Source organism: Antennarius striatus, chromosome 20, assembly GCF_040054535.1.
Source record: "Antennarius striatus isolate MH-2024 chromosome 20, ASM4005453v1, whole genome shotgun sequence".
In the NCBI taxonomy this organism is placed as follows: Eukaryota; Metazoa; Chordata; class Actinopteri; order Lophiiformes; family Antennariidae; genus Antennarius; species Antennarius striatus.
Window position 1 is genome coordinate 16,887,571 of NC_090795.1, and position 18,400 is coordinate 16,905,970.

An 18,400-nucleotide genomic window follows, 5' to 3' on the forward strand; every position below is an offset into this window, starting at 1 on the left:
GAATATAATGACGTCCATGATGCTTTGGTGTCAAAAATGGGGGCCATGGGGTATTAGACTGAGGGTCACAATGCTATGGATGATTGGCATACATTTCATTACCATCAAAGAATAACATAGATGAGATGATCGATTGATTGATTGATTGATTAATTGATTGATTGATTGATTGATTGATTGATTGATTGATTGATTGATTGATTTTTCGATTGAACAAATGATAGAATGAAATGCTGTTAAAAAGCAAGCATTTGTACAACCCATGACCCAAGCCTAACACTATGACCTGCTGCAAACCTGATGTATAACAAGACTATCACAAGACCTCTAGGAAAAAAGTCTAAATCAGGAATAACCCTGGTTGATCTACTGTAAACTTCTCCTTAAAATCCCACCAGGATTCCAACTTGACTGTGATAACCTCTAGAATGTTCTAGAATGTTTTGAATGTTCCAAGGTGTCCTGAGGGTTTCAATCATTCAGAGGATGTTCTTAGTGTTCTGAAACCCAGCTTTGGTAAACGGTGTGAAACACAGTTGATATTTTTCATTGGAATGATGTCTACACTGTAAACTGAAAATAGTTGGTAGATTGTAATTTAAACTGTTAAAACTCAACCAGATCTGTGGTGAACACACAGTCGCATTCTGAATACAGCTTTAGAATAAATTACTTCTGTGTCATTAAACTCCATTCAGCTTTAGGTTTGTAGTGTAATTTTCAAAGTGCAGTAGTCCCAAGCACATTTGTGCATCAACACTACACTACTTCACAACATTGTGGAATTTTAGTAGGTAGTGATACTGTACACGTATTCTATTGGCTGACAGCATCTGGAGGAAACGCTGCGCTCTGTAGTCTCGGAATAGTACAGATAGCATTCTTAGTTCCAATCTCTCCATTCACTAGGATCGTCGCCCATTTGCTTATTGACATTCTGTTCTGGTGGAACGAGCAGACAGCATTCAGTAAAATACATAACTGTAAAATACCGGCAGATTCTCTCGTCAAAACGTGACTTTTGGGTTCTACCACACTAATCTGCAGGCAACGGTTTATAAAGGTTACGAGAAATATCAAGTTCAAAGGTGAATCTGTTTAATCTGTGAGGGCAGCTGTGTGGCATTACAAAAGCAGCAAGCAAGTCCATGTTCTGTCGATGCTTTGACAAGTCACGTTCCTATCCGTGTACAAATTGCAGTCACTTTCAAACACTGTTATGGTAATTGTGTGGGGGGAAAAAACAATTTTAGCACAGATGAGGGTTGCTTTTGAAAAAAAAAAGAAAAAAAAAGTGACATTTCTTTGGCTGCAACAAAATGTCTGTGGGGTGACATTGTCTACACTTGGAGGTTCAAACACTTCACACGTGCTTTGCAAGAAAGGGCAGGAGGCCAATAATAAGCAAGCAACTGCAGCTGCAAGCCGCATTTAAAAACTGGCAGGTGTGGAGAAATAGAAGATACTTAAGGGTCACCGTGTCAACATGTCATGGATAAAATCTGAACCAGGCTGTGGAACTCAGCCAGCTTCTTTGTATTTAATAAATGTAAGAAGCAGATCAGACTCAACTCAACCAACATACTTTTAATGATGATAGTAACCATCCATAGAATGGTCAGTGGTGATGTGGGGAGAAATAAGCCACAAGGCGAAGAGTTGGTGGGGGTGTCAGGGCTTCCGTGCTCAAACTGATGCCCCCAGGACCCGGATCTGAAAATGAACAACAAGATAATTTGTAGCAAAAAGAATCACGCTATGGTCGTGTTGTATCTGACAATGAAGAACACAAATTATGTCCCAAGTCTTTTGCCACCTCAGATTTTGTTTTAAAGTTTTCTTCCCTTTCAGTGCATTTTTTAATTGCGCTTTCCCTTTCTAATCTGCTTCAGATATTTTGAGTACACACAAAGCATGACAATGCCACTAATAACCGAGAGTCACAGCACCGAATGACTTGTTTGATATATTCCTCCCCAGTTCATCAGACCTTGATGAGACTTCATTTCAATATTGTTATTTTTTATAGTTGTCCTCTAAAGGCTGCAATTTGTCTCATTTTAGTGTAAAACAGGAAGTAACGCAACGGACGTTTCCCATTAAGGTGGTGGAAACTGGAGTTATTGTGTCAGGTTTTGTTAGTGCCTCATCAGATCTTCAAGGAATTATCTCAGGCACCATATTTTGCCTGAAAAAGACGAAAAAAAAAGAAGAAAAAAAAGGAATAAATTGTTCTATGTTTCAAGCTATGTATTACAAATAAAAGATTAAAAAAAGGAATAAAATAAAATAACTAAAATAAAATAAAATAAAAAACTGAAGCCAGCAAGTCATGGAGTCTGCTGCTGAATTTGCTTTGTGCTACTTTAATTTTACTTTTGGTACACATTTTACAATTAGAATGAACTGTACTCTAGTGCACTCTCTTTCTAGGGCGATATCAACTAAACTTAGTCGGTCCTAACATATTTGCATTACATCTTAGCTTGTGGTGATTCACAAGATAAATCTTCATGTGAAATCATTGAAGATTAGTCATTGTATATACTTTCAAGAGGAAGGAAGTAAGGAGTGAATGCAGGAGGTGTATTGTTTTTCCCCCCAACCCATTAACTGCATCATCCATTAGCAAACATTTCTACTGTATTTTTCTATTGAGGGATTTTTTTACATTCTGTAATTACACTCAGCAGATGGTAGACTATCTTAATATGATCTTTTCAGTATTAAACTTTAGCTGGAGTACTGATTTATCGACCGCTCAAAGTGTTTTAAAAGAAAATCCAGATTTATCCCATTCAGACGGTGGAGGCAAAGGCTACCATGACAATTATCAGTAAAGCTAACCATTCACACACCAAGGGAATAATAATTGGAATCATTTCAGGATTCACAATCTACCCAAGGACCCTTCCACATGTAGACTAACCTTCTGATAAATGGACGATGGCTCGTCTTCTGATGCTACAGCTGCCCTTTGTCCCCGTTTGAAAGCCACAAAGCTGAAATCCTGTGTGCAGCATGCAGGATGAGAGCAGGCTAATACCTATTGAGTTGTCTTAGTGAGTGCAAACATCATCAGGCCTACAAAGAAATGGAAAACGTGCAGATGAAGCTGGTTGAGGATGATCTAACCTTTCCAGTGTTGCTCAGGTCAGTTTACGGAATGAATCCCATATTTTGAATAAATCATATTATACAGACACTTAAATGTGAGGAATTCACAACACAGTAATGTGATTTAACTAACAATTGCTGGTTTATAACAAAAACGGTTCACTCAAGTGAGACAGCTCACTAGATCTATATTTTATGACTTAAATAAAAAGAAAGAAGCAATCTCGTTTAGCTTGGATTAGTTGTACTTTGTAATCAACATCCACTTGAAATTCATGCTGTATAATGCATTCATGTGTTTTCACATTGTACCGACAGACGCTTTGGCATAAAGACGCCACATTTTATGCCTCAGTGACAAAACGATGCTTTCAGGTATGTTTGTTATTGAATTGAAAAGTAAGGTTGGCCATGTGTTTGTTCATTAGCATTCTGCTTTTATTAATTTCTAATGTATGTTAATCAATGATGAAGAATCTTCAATCATTCCAGTAGAATTCTGATCTAATAAGTTTAATAATGTTTAACAAATATAGCAGACATAACAAGAAATCCTGTTAAATATAGTGTGACAGAAGTTATGTTTAGATGATTAATATCAAATAAATGTGTGTGTTTTTTAAATGTCTCTGACCAGCTTATCAAAAATGTGAAATGTGTTCATAAGTCAGGCATTGTTCATACTTTATAAAAACTCCAAAAACAACATCTCCAATTTAAATACATATATTAAAAAAATAAGATTTTGAATAAAAATCTGTCATAAACAGTCTTCTCAAGTATGATACAAAGTGTTTCAAAAACACATTTACATTTTACCAGTCGTGTTAAAAAACATCTCAGACATGCTGATCAGTTTGTTTTTCAGAAAAACGATATAGATTATTTTTAGACTACTTCATGTTGGTCATGAATATATTATTTATGCTGCACTATTTTTCCTATCTCAAACCATAAAGTCGCTGCATTCCCCATCCACTGATGGTCAGAATGTGCAGTAATTGTACTGCTCTTCATCTACCAACAGCAATCATCTGGTGCCTGGTGAGTCAGTTCACACACAGAATCAGCCTGACTTCAGGCTCACGCTGCCCTCTGCACCCTGAAGCAGGCGTAGAAAGATATTACTTTCCACTGAATATAGGTAAAAAAGTTGAATAATCCCCAGGGCTGCAGAGGTGGAGATTATGAGGATGCCAAATTATGCTGACAATTGTGTTGCAGTGAGTGGTGTGTGTGTTGTGTGTATGACACTGATGAATGCCTTTCCGTGGCCGTTCAGCCACCACCTGTGAGCGGCAGAGAAGTGTTGCGGTCGAGGGCGATGGACTTCTATTACTGATGCTTTCAACTTAGAAGCAGATGAGCGACAATAGCTATGTGGGCCGAAATGAAATTAAACCTGGGAGAGTGCAGATATTTTCTTTTTCCGCATTGCCTCATCTGTAAACAATGAGGCGCTTTCCAGATGGGGAATTGTGACTGGAGCTGGCAGAGCGCAGCAGCAGAGTGGTTTGTTCACAGCTACTCCCCACCAGTGTGTCAGCTGTTGTTATATCACAACTCGGCCTCCATCGTTCTTGGCAGTGTTGTTCTCTCAATGCTCAAAGGTGAACAGAGCTTTAATGTGGAAAGAAAGATGGAATAAATGGGACCCAAGACGGTTCTGTCCACCCACCCCCGAGGCTGGCCTGGTTTCCTTTGAAAGAAAAAAACACATATGGACCCAGTTTAATTACATAAACATTGATTCAAAGAAAAAATCTTTTGAACATTTGTCTATTTTTTTTTTTTGTTTAATCTGCTTTGGCTCCAATGGACCAAGGAAAGAACACCAGTGAGTCATCACTCCAGTAGGTGGTTTGGAACCGCAAGACTGCAGTTCATGAGCAGTCACACGCAATGTCAGTCACTTTTATTTTAGGTTCATATGAATGCATCAGCTTGATGATACTTTTCCTTCTTTTGGATTGAAAAAAAAAAGAGGAATAAACCTCACTGAGTGTTACATAAATAAGAGCCAACTTCTGAACGCCAGTGAGACTTCAACTTTGACCTATGTTAGGATGCTTCTGAATGCAATTTGTTGCAATCAGAAGCATTAAACTCAGAAACATCATAACAGCACACACGCACACACACACACACACACACACACACACACACACACACACACACACACACACACACACACACACACACACACACACACACATTCAAACAGACAACCAGCTAGCCAGGGATGAGCATGAATAGATGGACCTGAGCCAGTCTGAATTCCCAGTAGCGGTGCTGTGGTGACTCACCCCCCCTGCCCCACTGAAGCTGAGCGCCTCACCGGCCCTCATTGATAATCCACATCACCATTTGGATGAGCCAAATGCATTTTGGCAAAATGTTGAGTTCTGTGTTAGGTTAAGTAGGACGAAGTGAAGAGTATTCATTGTGGGCCTGTTCTAACCCAGGAAGCAGCGAGAAAGCCTGAAAACATCCTCACCATCACAGACAGATAGGCTTACTCATTATGCCTGCAGTTACGTCCGTCTGCATTCCCACAGATTGTGGAATAAAGCCAGGACAGTACACGGAGATGCCAACTCAAACAAGCATCCTAACGTAGGTCTGTGTCAGACAAATCATTAAAGCTTTTTTTAAAGGTTCAATTGAATAAGCAACTGTAAATGAATTCAAAATGACACGCAGCGATTTTGAAAAGACAGACTCTGACAGGAATTCAGTGCTTTTAGCCGAACTGATGGAGAAATAAAACAACAAGACCCCTGCCTATATGATTAATATTTTGGCCTACATCCTAATTTTTAGGTATCTTTGTTATTTGCTCACCAATTGAAACAGTCTTTGTTCTATCCTAAAAATAGCATAATAATAGAGAAGGTGTGTTTGCCTATTATGTACTTTATATATATATATACAGCTACAAATACCTTGGAATCTCACAGGTTAATGGCAGTCATGAGGAGGCCGCAAGGAAGTCATCCACAGCCAAATACCTCCAGAGAGTAAGGCAAGTCCTGAGAAGTCAGCTGAATGGCAAGAACAAGGTCCAAGCCATCAACATGTATGCACTGCCGGTCATCAGATACCCCGCTGGGATCATGAGCTGGCCAAAGGAGGAGATAGAAGCCACAGATGTCAAGACTAGAAAGCTCCTCACCATGCATGGAGGGTTTCACCCCAAGTCCAGCATCCTGAGGCTGTACACTAAGCGGAAAGAGGGAGGCCGAGGACTAGTGAGCATCAGGGCCACTGTCCAGGATGAGACATCAAAAATCCAAGAGTACATCAGGAAGATGGCCCCAACAGATGAACTGCTCAGTGAATGTCTTAGACAGCAGAAGCCTGAGGAGGAAGAGGAGGAGGAGGAGACGACATGGAGGGACAAGCCCCTACACGGCATGTACCACCGTCAGATAGAGGAAGTGGCTGATATCAAGAAGACCTACCAATGGCTGAATAAAGCTGGACTGACAGACAGCACAGAGGCACTGATCATGGCAGCACAAGAACAGGCCCTAAGTACAAGGGCAATAGAGGCCAATATCTACCACAGTAGATCTGACCCAAGGTGCAGGCTATGTAAAGAAGCCCCAGAGTCAGTCCAGCATGTGGTAGCAGGGTGTAAAATGCTTGCAAGTAACTGTGATAGTGTACAGGAACATCTGTACCCAGTATGGACTAGAAGTACCCAAATCCAAATCGGACATACCACCGAAGGTGGTTGAGAACAACAAGGCTAAGATTGAGTGGGACTTCAGCTTCTAGACTGCCAAACAGCTGCTGGCTAACCAACCGGGCATAGTGGATGGGAACAAAGAGAAGAAGAGAGCAGTGGTGATAGATGTGGTGAAACCAGCTTCTTCCTGATGCAAAAATCAGAACCCTCCAGGGGAAAACTGCATGGATTGGGTTGTAGTAAAAGGCAGATGACTTAATGTTCCAGTCCCCAAACTACATGGATTGGAATGTCACCTCTCTGGTGGGTTAGGAGCCCATGGTTCCAGCCCTCGTTCTGGAACCATGGGCTGGACTCTCTGCTCTGCTGGTGTGTAGTCATGTTATCTGGTCTGTGGCCATATGTTCTCGACACTCAGGAAAAGAAAGAAGCTGAGCCGTCAACTGATCACCACCTGGTGCTAAGTTGGAACAAGTGATGGGGGGAGATGCTAGAAAGTCTTGGGATACCTAAATGGATAGGTGGGGTCTGCTGGGAATGTCTCGCTGATTATCCTATCAAATTAGTTTACAACTCCAAACTTTGACAAGGCCTTTATCATGTTATAGGGGTGGCAGAGGAAGCAGGGTCTGAATGTTGTGGGTGTTAGATGTCATGGCAACATTGTGTGGATGACAGTGGCAGTGGCTGTGGGGTGATAGACTGAGGTGGACCAGAGTGTTTGATGCATCAGTGTTGGATGATGGGAGAATATCACTGCTCAGCCTCACATGAACAATCTACGTATGAGTACTGGATAGGAGAGTATGGCTGTTATTTGAGCTTCTAATCCAGGAGGAACATTATGGTTTTGCATGTACTCATGGGAGTACACCCAGCCAATCCACATGTGCTTTGTGAATCTGGAGAAGGATTACACCCATCCTCTGAGGCATCCTTCCAGGATTGTTTTGGACATATGGAAAGGATGTCTTATTGCTAACGGCTGTTCAATCTCTGTATAGAGTAAGAGTCTGGCGTGCATTTCCGGCAATAAGTCAGACTCATTTCCATTTGTGGTTAAAACTTGCCTTTGTTGCAGGTTCAATTCTTAATTTCTATGGACTAAATCTCCAGGCACAGCTAAGTGACGGGTTCAGTAACCATCTGTTTTTTGCAGATAATGTAGTCCTGAGGTCTCTGAGAAAATTGAAGGAAGGCTTCAGAAATGGAAATGACTTCTCCTACATGTGCCACACAGAGCCAGAAATATTGTGGTAAAAAAAACAACAACCTTATAACCTAATTGCTCTGGCACGACTTGGCATGCATGGACCCATCATCAAGTCTTTTGGCCCAGATCCAATCAAAACTTTTTTTTTTTTTTCCTGGAATGGCCTACACAAGGTGCCACTAGGGGTGTTGTTTTTATTAAAAGAGGAGGCGAGACACATTCAGATTCAGATTACAGTTCAACCAGATCTGAGGCCTACACCATAAAGCTGGATTAAGGCTTAGCGAGGTAACTTCAGGCTTAACCGTGGTTTTACGGTACCATAAAGGTGAATGACTTTCTATCGGGTACGTTGCACAGTAACCTATGCTGACCACCTAACCAGCTCCGGAGCAGGATAAATTCAGGATACGAGCTCAGCAGGTAAAACATCCCCACCTACTGACCAATCAGAGCTCAGCAGGTATAACAGCCCCACCTACTGACCAATCAGTTCTCTTGGAAAATGGGCCGTCCATTTTATGAGAACCCGGTGGATCTTGGTGCACAGCTTGTGCGAAGAGCACTCAGGCGCGAGAGAATATTTAGAGATCGCTGTAATCCGTTGGAATTGCCTGAACAATGACTGTACGAAAGGTAGAGGTTTTGGGGAGAGGGGTTACATTACATCTGTCAGCTGCTGGAGCCTTACATCAGTAATGTAACGCACCGCAACAACACGCTGACAGTCCCACAGACAGTGTGCATTGCACTGAGGTTTTTTGCCACAGTTAATAAATGTCTTAGTGATGTTTGTAATTATGATGTCCTCAAATCCCTCGTTGGATTGGTTACAAGAAAGCCACAGATAAAATGCCATTAATCAATTATTTGTTTAAGTAAATCATGGATTGGTTGATTGATTCATAGGTACTTTTATGTATTATGTTGGCGATGCTGAAAACATCTGGAAGAACACAGTATGTAGAGCTACTCATAAAGTCGCGGGGGCTACGATCACATGCCCTAACGAAAAATGTCGTACACACATACATTTTTGGAACACACAAATGTTACTGCAGTCAGATATAGAGTACAAGTGCAGTCATAGTGGGGAAGTAATATTATAATGGTACTAACTTCCACTTTGACACAGTTGGCGATTTTGTGCCAGCAATCCTTGCGCCATTTGGCAGCTGCAACTGTGTTGCTTTTTGCCTGGATTATTGATTTGTATTGCTCATATTTATTAATTATTATTGTTTGCTCCTCCGTTGTGAAATATGTGGCTCGGGCCGGTTTGTTGCATGTTTGCGATTGGTCGCATGCAGCAACCTCCGTCCTTTCTATGTGAGCGCGCACAGATCTACAGTGGACAGACCTGGATTGAATTAGTGAGTTGATAGCCGGCTTTATGGTACCGAAAATCCGAAGGGCGGATGTCTCGGTAAGTGAAGCCAGATAAGTAAGAGGAAGCCCGGCTAGGTTAACCAAGCTTTATGGTACAGGCCTGAGGTCATGACAATGTTCTGACCAGATCAGCAGATCTGGCATGGAGAGAAGTGGCCAGCCATATATTATGAAGTGTGAGTAACCTGTGAGTGGACGATGCACTGTTTTTAACTGATTTTAGATTTCATGGGCCCTTTTCAAATACAGTTCAAAAAAACAAAAAAAACAAACCAACTTTCATGATATTTTTTGGTCGTTGAAGGGAAAATCGGGTAACTGAGCCAGCCTGGATATCTGCAGTAGAGCCATCCCTGTACAGATGACAGTGCTGTGCCAAACTATAACACTGACCCTCCAACAGTTGGTAGAAAACAAAGGGTGGGCATGGGCTCAGAGAGCTGGACAGACCTTTCCTCAAAGACGGTGAGAATTTGCCTGCACCCATCCAATAAGGAAGTCTTCTACAAGAAGTGTGTAAAAGTTTTATACAAGGAAGGTCAGTGAGACAGATAGCCACTGCATGAACCAAAAGGCTGAGAGAAGATGGACTGTGCCCACAATGGAGTGTTTTATATAAACCTCCCCTTTGAAATCAAATAGCTGACTTGCAGTGGAGGATTTTACATACAGTCACAGTATTCAATGCTTTTATCACTGGTATTAACCTTGCTACAAGCCAGTGTCCGGTATGTCTTTTTTCTAAGACATTTATTTATTTTTGTACTACTTTTTCAACTTGAGTACAACACAGGTCAAGAGGCAACTTTAATTTTTTGCTGTAAGATTACACTAGAGTTAAACTAGATTTATACAATTTTAAAAACATTCCCACCTGTCAAGCAGAAGCACAAAGACAGTAGCAGTATCTTGCAAACAAAAAAATATGATTTAATGTCAGTAGCAAATTAGAAAAGCAAAGAAAGAGAAATAGCAGAAATTCCAAAGTAACTCCATTTAATGGGAGAGACAAGAGAAATATCCCCTCAGCAGTCAAGGCCTACAGCAGCATATCTAGTGGAGTCTGTGTTATTTCTAATTGTTCGTGCTATCAAAGAGGAGGGTTTTTAGTCTACTCTTAAATAAGCTAAGGGTGTCTGCCCCCAGGACCGAGGCTGGGAGATCGTTCCAGAATAAAGGTGCCAGATAGTTAAAGCTTCTGCCTCCTGTTCTACTCTTAATGACCTGACGGGTTACCAGAAATCCTGCATCCTCACATCGAAGAGGGTGATACACTTCAATGAGATCTTCAATATAAGATGGAGCCTTACAGTGAAGAGGTTTATATGTGATCATGATTTTGAATTTTATTCTAGATTTAATCAGGAGCCAATGTAAGGATGCTAGGACAGGAGAGATGTGTTCTCTAGAGGAGTTAGAACAGCCCGATAATAAGGAATTGGAGTAATCCAATCTAGAAATAACAAAGGCATGAACAATATGTTTCTGTGTCTTTAAAGGATAAGACATTTCTAACTTTAGCAATGTTTCGCAAATGAAAGAAAGCTATTTGAGAGACAGATTTAAAATGAGAGTCAAAGAACAGATCTTGATCAAAAATCCCTCCCATGTTCCTGTCTGCATTTGTAGAGGATAGAACAATGTCATACAAGTGAGTTACAGTGTTAGAAAAATAATCTTTAAGATGCTTAGGCCCAATAATATATTTTTTCAACATAAAAAAATTGTGAAGCATCCAAGTATGGAACGGCCAATAAACCTGAAGCACATGTTTTTTGGAGGTGGAAGTAAGCCCTAGAACCTGGAGAGAACAAGGAGAACACGTATACTCTGCACAGAGCAGGACGTGAGCCTGGAACCACCTTGCTGTGCGGCGACAGCGCTACCCAAAGGCCACCATGCCGCCGTAATGGAAGTCAAATGACCTCAAATTCAATTATAGATTGAAATTTAATAAATAACGATATACATATATATTTGTGTGTGTGTGTGTGTGTGTGTGTGTGTTTGTGTGTGTGTGTGTGTGATTTTTGTATTGTGTATGTAAAATTTTATAGTTGTGAATATGATTAAAAAGTCATTTTTTTCTTCTTATTTTTCACATAATCATATTAATAGTAAAATAATAACAATTATTATTATTATTATTATTATTATTATTTTAAGTAGCAGTAATTGTAGTAGTAGTAGTAGTACACAAATAATGTTAAAGTTATTACATAACTCCATTATGTTCTCAGCATAACACAACATGGTTTCGATTTGGTAAAAAATATCTGATTAATTTTAATTTGGTAGGTTTTGTCTGGTTTTACTCTTGGTTTTAGAATTAGTGTTGAGAGCAGATTGTTATGAAACCTTGTAGTGAATTAGTGCGTGGTTGGACATTTGTATGTCTCTGTGCTACTGAGCTTGGCTTTGACTCCTAGCTAGAGGCTGATTAATTATCCTCTGTGTGGGGGGTGTTTTTGCCCAAAGTGATTGCTGCTCCTTTGTGGCACCACTGTTCTCTAGATCACCTCAAGCCAAATAAGATGTGCTGGGGAGAATTAAGGGTCAGAACCCTCCATCTCTGTCTTCCTAACTCCCCTCCTCTCACCCTCTCTTCCTGTCTTTCTTCCTCAGTCACCAGCAGACAGTCCAGAGTGAGGCTATATAGAACTGACTGACTCATTCTAGAATATTTCCTTTTCAGAAGTATCACCATATCACCTAGTTATAAACATGTCTATAATCATTGAATCAACATTATCATTAATATATATTTTCTATGTTGCAGTGCTCCAATCTCCCTCATTTCTTTCCACTATAATGTTGTGTCTTTGACTGTTATTGGCAATAAAACATAAAATACTTTGGATGGGATTATAAATTAATTACTAGGGTTGTCATAATGTATAATCATATGGTACATATTACATTTCACATCCTCAAGGGCAAATCCCTGGATTGTCTTGACCATGACCAAAGTTATCAGCTCGCGTTCATTTTAGTCTTTCCCTCTTCTTGCTCCATATTAATTGTCAGCCAGTCCACAAAACAAAGAGGTGCTAAGGCCAGAAGTTTCCACACCTTTGGTATTGTGGGCATCAGCGAGAGACGGAGAAACTGCCAATGGCTTACTACCCACGACTTAAGAGACTTAAAATACTCCTACCTCCAGAAATGGGAAAGGTCACGATCTCTTCAGGGACAAGAGCTTTTAGTACTGAATACTTTGAAAGTCACTGGTTTCTTTCTCCTTCAGAAGCTGCCTGAATGCCGTCCCGTGTATAGAGAAAGACTGAGAAGCATCACTTAAGAGCCTTGACCTCCTGGTCAACAAAATTATCGACGTGATTTGTCAGCTGGGAGTGAAAATCCCAGATTACATACAAAAATATGTACATATGAATTATATGACTGGATGGAGATGTCGGGTCTTTACTCAGTGAAACAAGGGCTACAATGTAAAAACAGGTATGTGTGGTTGTTTTTGTAAAGGTAATGGAATTCATGTCATATTATGTTTACTGTCTGAAGCTTAGGAGTTATTTTTTGTTCCATTTTTTAAAAAAAATCCCAATTGTCCAATCACACTTGAGATGAGGTATGTGTCATGGGCTGAATCATGCATAAACCTCCCATTTAAGAATCAAAGATTGTACACACTTAAATGGTCAGGTAATCATCACTTCTTCTTTTTTTACCAGACTAAACTTTATGACAATGAACAAAAATATATTACCATACATTTTAAAGTTTTAATATATATTAGTTGTCTCACAGCAGGAAGGTTTGGGTTAGACTGTGTAGTTTGTAGGTCGCCCTCTGTCTGCGGGGGTTCCCTCTGGGTTTTCTGGTTCCTTTTCACCTCTGTAAACATGCAGCTTAGGTGAACTGATCCACTCTAAATTGTCTGTAGGTGTGAGTGTGAGTGTGTGGTTTGTGCGTCTTTCATTTGGCCCAGCGATTAGATTGTCCACGACATACCCTGCCTTTTGCCTGTCGCCTGCTGGGGCAGACTCAAGCATCCTTGAGACCCACAAGACGGATAAGCGACTGTAGATGAGACAATTTCAGTTGTGTCATCTACAAGAAAATGCAGAAGAGAGTGACACATGACAGAACGACACGTGAGACATTAAAGATAGCATTTAGACATGCTGTATCCAACTTTGGGAACCAGAGCTCCCAAAGTTGGGAGTCAGTAGAGGTGTAGAAAGGAGTCAGTTGAGGTAGTTTGGGCATCTGGTGCAGATGCCACTAGGGAGCCTCCCTAGGGGGGGTACACATTCTGTAGTGGTCATCCCTAACCCTACTAACTCCAAGAAACTGGAAAACAAACGATTCTTGTATGAAGACTAAAACAGAAAATTGCGCCAACCTCCATAAAAACGTTTCATTTCATGTGAACACCCATCGTGACGTAACAAAGGGAGTGATTGACAGAATGATTGACATATCCTGAGCCCATCAGTGAGAACATCCCCTCCCCATGGAAGAGGGCGTGTTCTTCCCCTAGCTGAAGTTCGCGTTCAGACTAAGGTAGCAGTGTGTGGCAATGTCATGGCTGAGAGCTAGACACTGAAAGTTCCTCTTGAGTCAGCTAGCATTTGGCTAATGAGTTAGCTCTGCTTTGATCACCCTCTGAGTGCTCTATTTTTACCTACACCTTTTTTGTTCAGTAAATGAAAAATAAGTGTGAGCTGTCAGTATTTCTTAATGGATAAAATATCCAAACAAGATGTCCTCACTCTGATTCTGAAGTCACATACATATACTCAGTATAAGTACATTGATATGCCTCAAGTTTCCGTAAGCAGACCAAGCGGTAGACGATGAATGAATGAATGAATTCCCCATATGACCCAGTTAAAATAGCTTTCTAACTCCAGCTCTCTGGCTTTACATAGTGTGATGCTTCTTACTTGCTAATTGTGTTTGGCTTTGTCTGTTTAATATTGTCACTAAACCTCAGGTACAGCTCAACAATCCCTCACATCTGTTTAGCTTGACCCATGTTCAACTCTCTGCAAAGTTTAACGGAGACCAGTTCAGCAGTTTTTTAAATCATTATTAAAAATATTGAGGTGTACTTTGTAAATATATCTATGCAGTCAAAATGATTTACTTTTGAACATTACACCAGATTTCTCTCAGGTATTTTTCCTTTCATAATCCTGCTAACAAATAGAAAAAACAGAGAGCATAACCTCCTTATTATGGGCAGCCATGTAGATATCATTGGTGTCTTCCAGAGGTGTATTGTTCTGTCTCTTCTGTCTCTTCTGTCTCTTCCATGTTGTTGACTCTGTGATTCTTCTTGTCTCAGGTACAAGAATATCATCCAGCGATGGACTGGTCATTCTCCTCCTGGCATCTGCTTTGGTGAGAGATGCTTTGTTAATGTGAGGAACTGGCATGGTTTGCACCCCGATCCCTCTTTGTCCCTATCTGTCTGTCTGTCTGTGTCTGTCTCTCTGTCTGTCTGTCTCTCTCTCTCTCTCTCTCTCTCTCTCTCTCTCTCTCTCTCTCTCTCTCTCTCTCTCTCTCTCTCTCTCTGTATCTCTCTCTCTGCTCTTAAAGTGAACGAGAAAATTGCCTGTTTTTTCTTCCCCCTCACCATATGGACTGCACAGTCGACCTTCATTTCCCAGCAACCACTGCTCTTGTACGCAGCACATTGTTATTAGCCACTTTAAACACCAGTCACCTTTAAACCAGTCGGATTACCTTTTGTACAGACATCAACACCATCTACGGTGCAACGCTCCAGCGTGAAAAGGACTCTTGTTGGATAACTCTCATGGAGGAATGACTTTTCTATGGTTTTGCTGTCGATGTGTTCATTGCTCAAATGTGAACAACGAAAAAAAAGATGAATTTACGTTTGTGTAATATATGATTCTAGATATATATCTGTTTTGTTTGAAACACTTAGAATTATTGTATGTGCCGTACGCATTTAGCTGACACTCACCATATTGGCCATGGAACCTAGTTGTCAATATGTCCTCTCGAAGAATCAAAAGAAAATGCAAGTATGTGTTAATTTAGACTGTTAACTTTAAGTATCAGGTCAGAAAAAAATATTAAATTTCTCATTTTCCTTCAGCTAAATTGGGCATCCAAATTATCCAGTGTGCATAATTTTAAATCTTATTAATGTATACAGGTCTGCATGCTTGTTAGTCTGAAGGCTTAAAAGAGGGGAACATACTGTTTTGCAGCTATGTCAGTGTTACAGTATGTTGAATTTTGCCTTTTTTTATGTGCTAGCTTTTGTGTGAAAAATGTCCCTTGTCATTTTTTATTTGTATTGCAACCTCAATAGGAATAAAAAAAGGATGTCACAGTTTATGAGTCATTCAAAGTCCTGATATGTGACCATTGGATGATTAATTTTAATTAACCTGTACCACTTTTAAATGGCATGCTTCAGTTGCTTGTGACCCTCCCTGCTATGTGTCATTATTGCAGAATGGATCATTAGTATTGCTCATTTGTGTTACGCTGCTCCGTACACAACAGATATAGACACTGTCAGATAGATGTGACATAAGACACAATGCAACATACAGAGTGGACTGCTTGTCATCAACATTGTATATGACCATGTTTGGGAGGAAAATATTAGTTTTGTTGAAATCTCCTCTCTTAAATGTCACAGTAATATAGTGTTTTGCTTTATTTTTGGATGATGCGTCATTAAATTTTATATCCACACAAAGCATTTATGAGCAAAACGCTTTGACAATCTGAAAGCAAAACAGACAAAGGTGTTTGTTTATTTTGATTTTTTTACTCAATTAATTTATTGTGTTTTTGGTGTCATCATGCAAGAAATCCAATGATCAGATAACCTGTAAAACAAATACGATTATGGGTCATTGTTCAGTTTTGCATTGGAAAACAACATCATGCACCATCCATGATAAGTGCAGATGTTCCAAATACAAAGTGAAATATTTATAAATCACAGATTAGCAGATTTATTTCTCAATTTACTGAATGTTATTCATCATGAGTGTCATACAAGCAGTGTACAGCAGTTACCGTGCAACATGTTTGATTTGATGGACTTAACCATACAAACAAACAATTTTTTTCTTAGTAAAATTCACCACTTCAGGTAACATGGAGCATGATTACACAGTTCCTCATGGTTGCATGGTATAACCTAACTTTCACACGTCACATACATGTAAATGACAACCATTACTGAGCTGTTTTCTCAAAAAAGCAAAATAGTCACCACCTCTTTCAAGATTTTAATTCACTTTGCAGACAAAGCAAAAAAAAAAAAGACTCAAAACCAGACGAACGGACATTAAAAATCCCCACAAACAAAAACAGGAGTACTCTCAAGAGGAGGAGGGAAATTCAGCAACAAGGTTCAAAAGTCGATTAGGTGTGTCACGCTTTGAGATCAACTTCCTTGTTTGGTGCAAGATGTGTGGAGCAGGAAGGAGGACGACTCTGTCCAAGTCCATCACTTCTGAACAGCTTCAGGCTGCATTTGGACTATTAAACTAGCATCATGCTCATATTATGTCACAATGCTGGGACTGGGAATAGATCGCTGTAACAAGTTATGTAATAAGATCCAATGTTAAGTTTGCAGGAGTGCTCAGGCTTGTTATAAAAGGAGCAAGAAGAGAATATATACGTTGACTCTCTTGGAAATGTGCTGCAGCATTTTGGAGAGACGTGCACAGTTTGAATGGATGTTTGGTTTGACCCTTGTGTAAAAAGAGATCTGTACAACTTGTAAATAAAATAATCAGCATGTTAACATTTTTTTTTAAAAAAAATCCATTTGAAAAGGCAGAGGCCAGTGATGTTCTGTACCTGTAACAATGGTGTCATGTACTTATATTCAAGTGTTAGCAAGTCTAAAGTGGGTTCTCATCTCTTCTAAATGAACTTGGCTAAATGTATTTGACAAAAAAATATGAATATCTCTATATATTATGAACATCTCCTTTACCAAGGTTTCATTCTACTCTCTGGAATTGTCTTGATTCTTGCAACATAATGTATTGTATAACAAAGAAAGAGAGACTGGAGGAATGAGTGATATTGTAGCGATGAGAAATTATTTTTGGTGTTTGGTTTGTGATGGAGGCTCATTGTTCACAAGTAACAAAGTCTCTCTTCCCAAAGATTAGCAAAGTTCACCGTGACGGCTGGAGCGGCAGTTCCTTCAGGGATGTTATTTCAGAAACATCACATAATCATCTTTCTGTTTGATTTTATATGCCAGGTTATTCATCCACTCTAGATGTATTTGTTTCTTCTAATGTATTTCATTTCATTGCGAATCCTGTCTGTTTGTTGAGCTGTCAAAAGTTCTGATGAATTTTAGTTTCCTTTTTTTTTTTTTTGTATTGTGTGAGGCTTCTGTACTGGAACATTGCAGCAGTTTGTATTATAATGACAATATCAGAATAATATTTAAATAAACCATTTTCACAGATGAAATTCAAATACTGAGGGATCTGTTTGGTGACATGTGGGGGTTTATATCAAGTGGTGTGGAGAGAGTGCTGACAACACCAAAAATTGGCTCGCTTTTGAACATTTCTTTTCATTTGAAAATACTTATACATGTTATTCGATCCACTTTTATTTATAAAACTACCCAGATGAGTATTGAGAAAAGGAAAACTGAAAAGAAAAAAGAAAAAAAAAGGATGACATAACAAGAATAACAATGACTGTAGTATTACAAAAAAAGTATGACAAAATATTTGTTGTATTTGTTTGGGCCTTGTGATAAGCTGGCTTGTAGTCCTGGATATAGAATGGTTTTTACCCAGAGCCAGCTGAGCTAGGCACCAGCTGTGACCTGTGACCTACAAGGAGAATAAGAGACAAGAAGAATATGATTGTTTCATCTACAAGAAAATAGATAGATGGATGGACATTTGCTTGGTGGGCAGTACTGTTTTCGAGTCCTTGCATTTGCATTCACTGGATAATATTTCACATTTCATACAGTT

At 39.7% G+C, this 18,400-nt stretch overlaps 1 protein-coding gene and 1 long non-coding RNA gene across 2 annotated transcripts in view; one reads left to right on the plus strand and one right to left on the minus strand.

Moving 5' to 3' along the window:
- vstm2a (V-set and transmembrane domain containing 2A) overlaps nucleotides 1-14,864 on the plus strand; it is an 80,882-nt gene extending 66,018 nt beyond the window's left edge. Inside the window, exon 5 of the mRNA XM_068304361.1 lies at nucleotides 14,728-14,864. Within this exon, the coding sequence (XP_068160462.1) occupies nucleotides 14,728-14,807 (80 nt within the window). The 3' untranslated portion in view covers nucleotides 14,808-14,864. The remainder of the gene's footprint in view (nucleotides 1-14,727) is intronic.
- Nucleotides 1,578-14,843, minus strand: LOC137587749 (uncharacterized). Its single transcript, XR_011033967.1, has 3 exons — nucleotides 14,609-14,843; nucleotides 2,930-3,084; nucleotides 1,578-1,713 (listed from the first exon to the last, which is right to left on the minus strand). It is a non-coding gene; the product is annotated as an uncharacterized lncRNA (long non-coding RNA).
- Nucleotides 14,865-18,400: the final 3,536 nt, after the last annotated feature.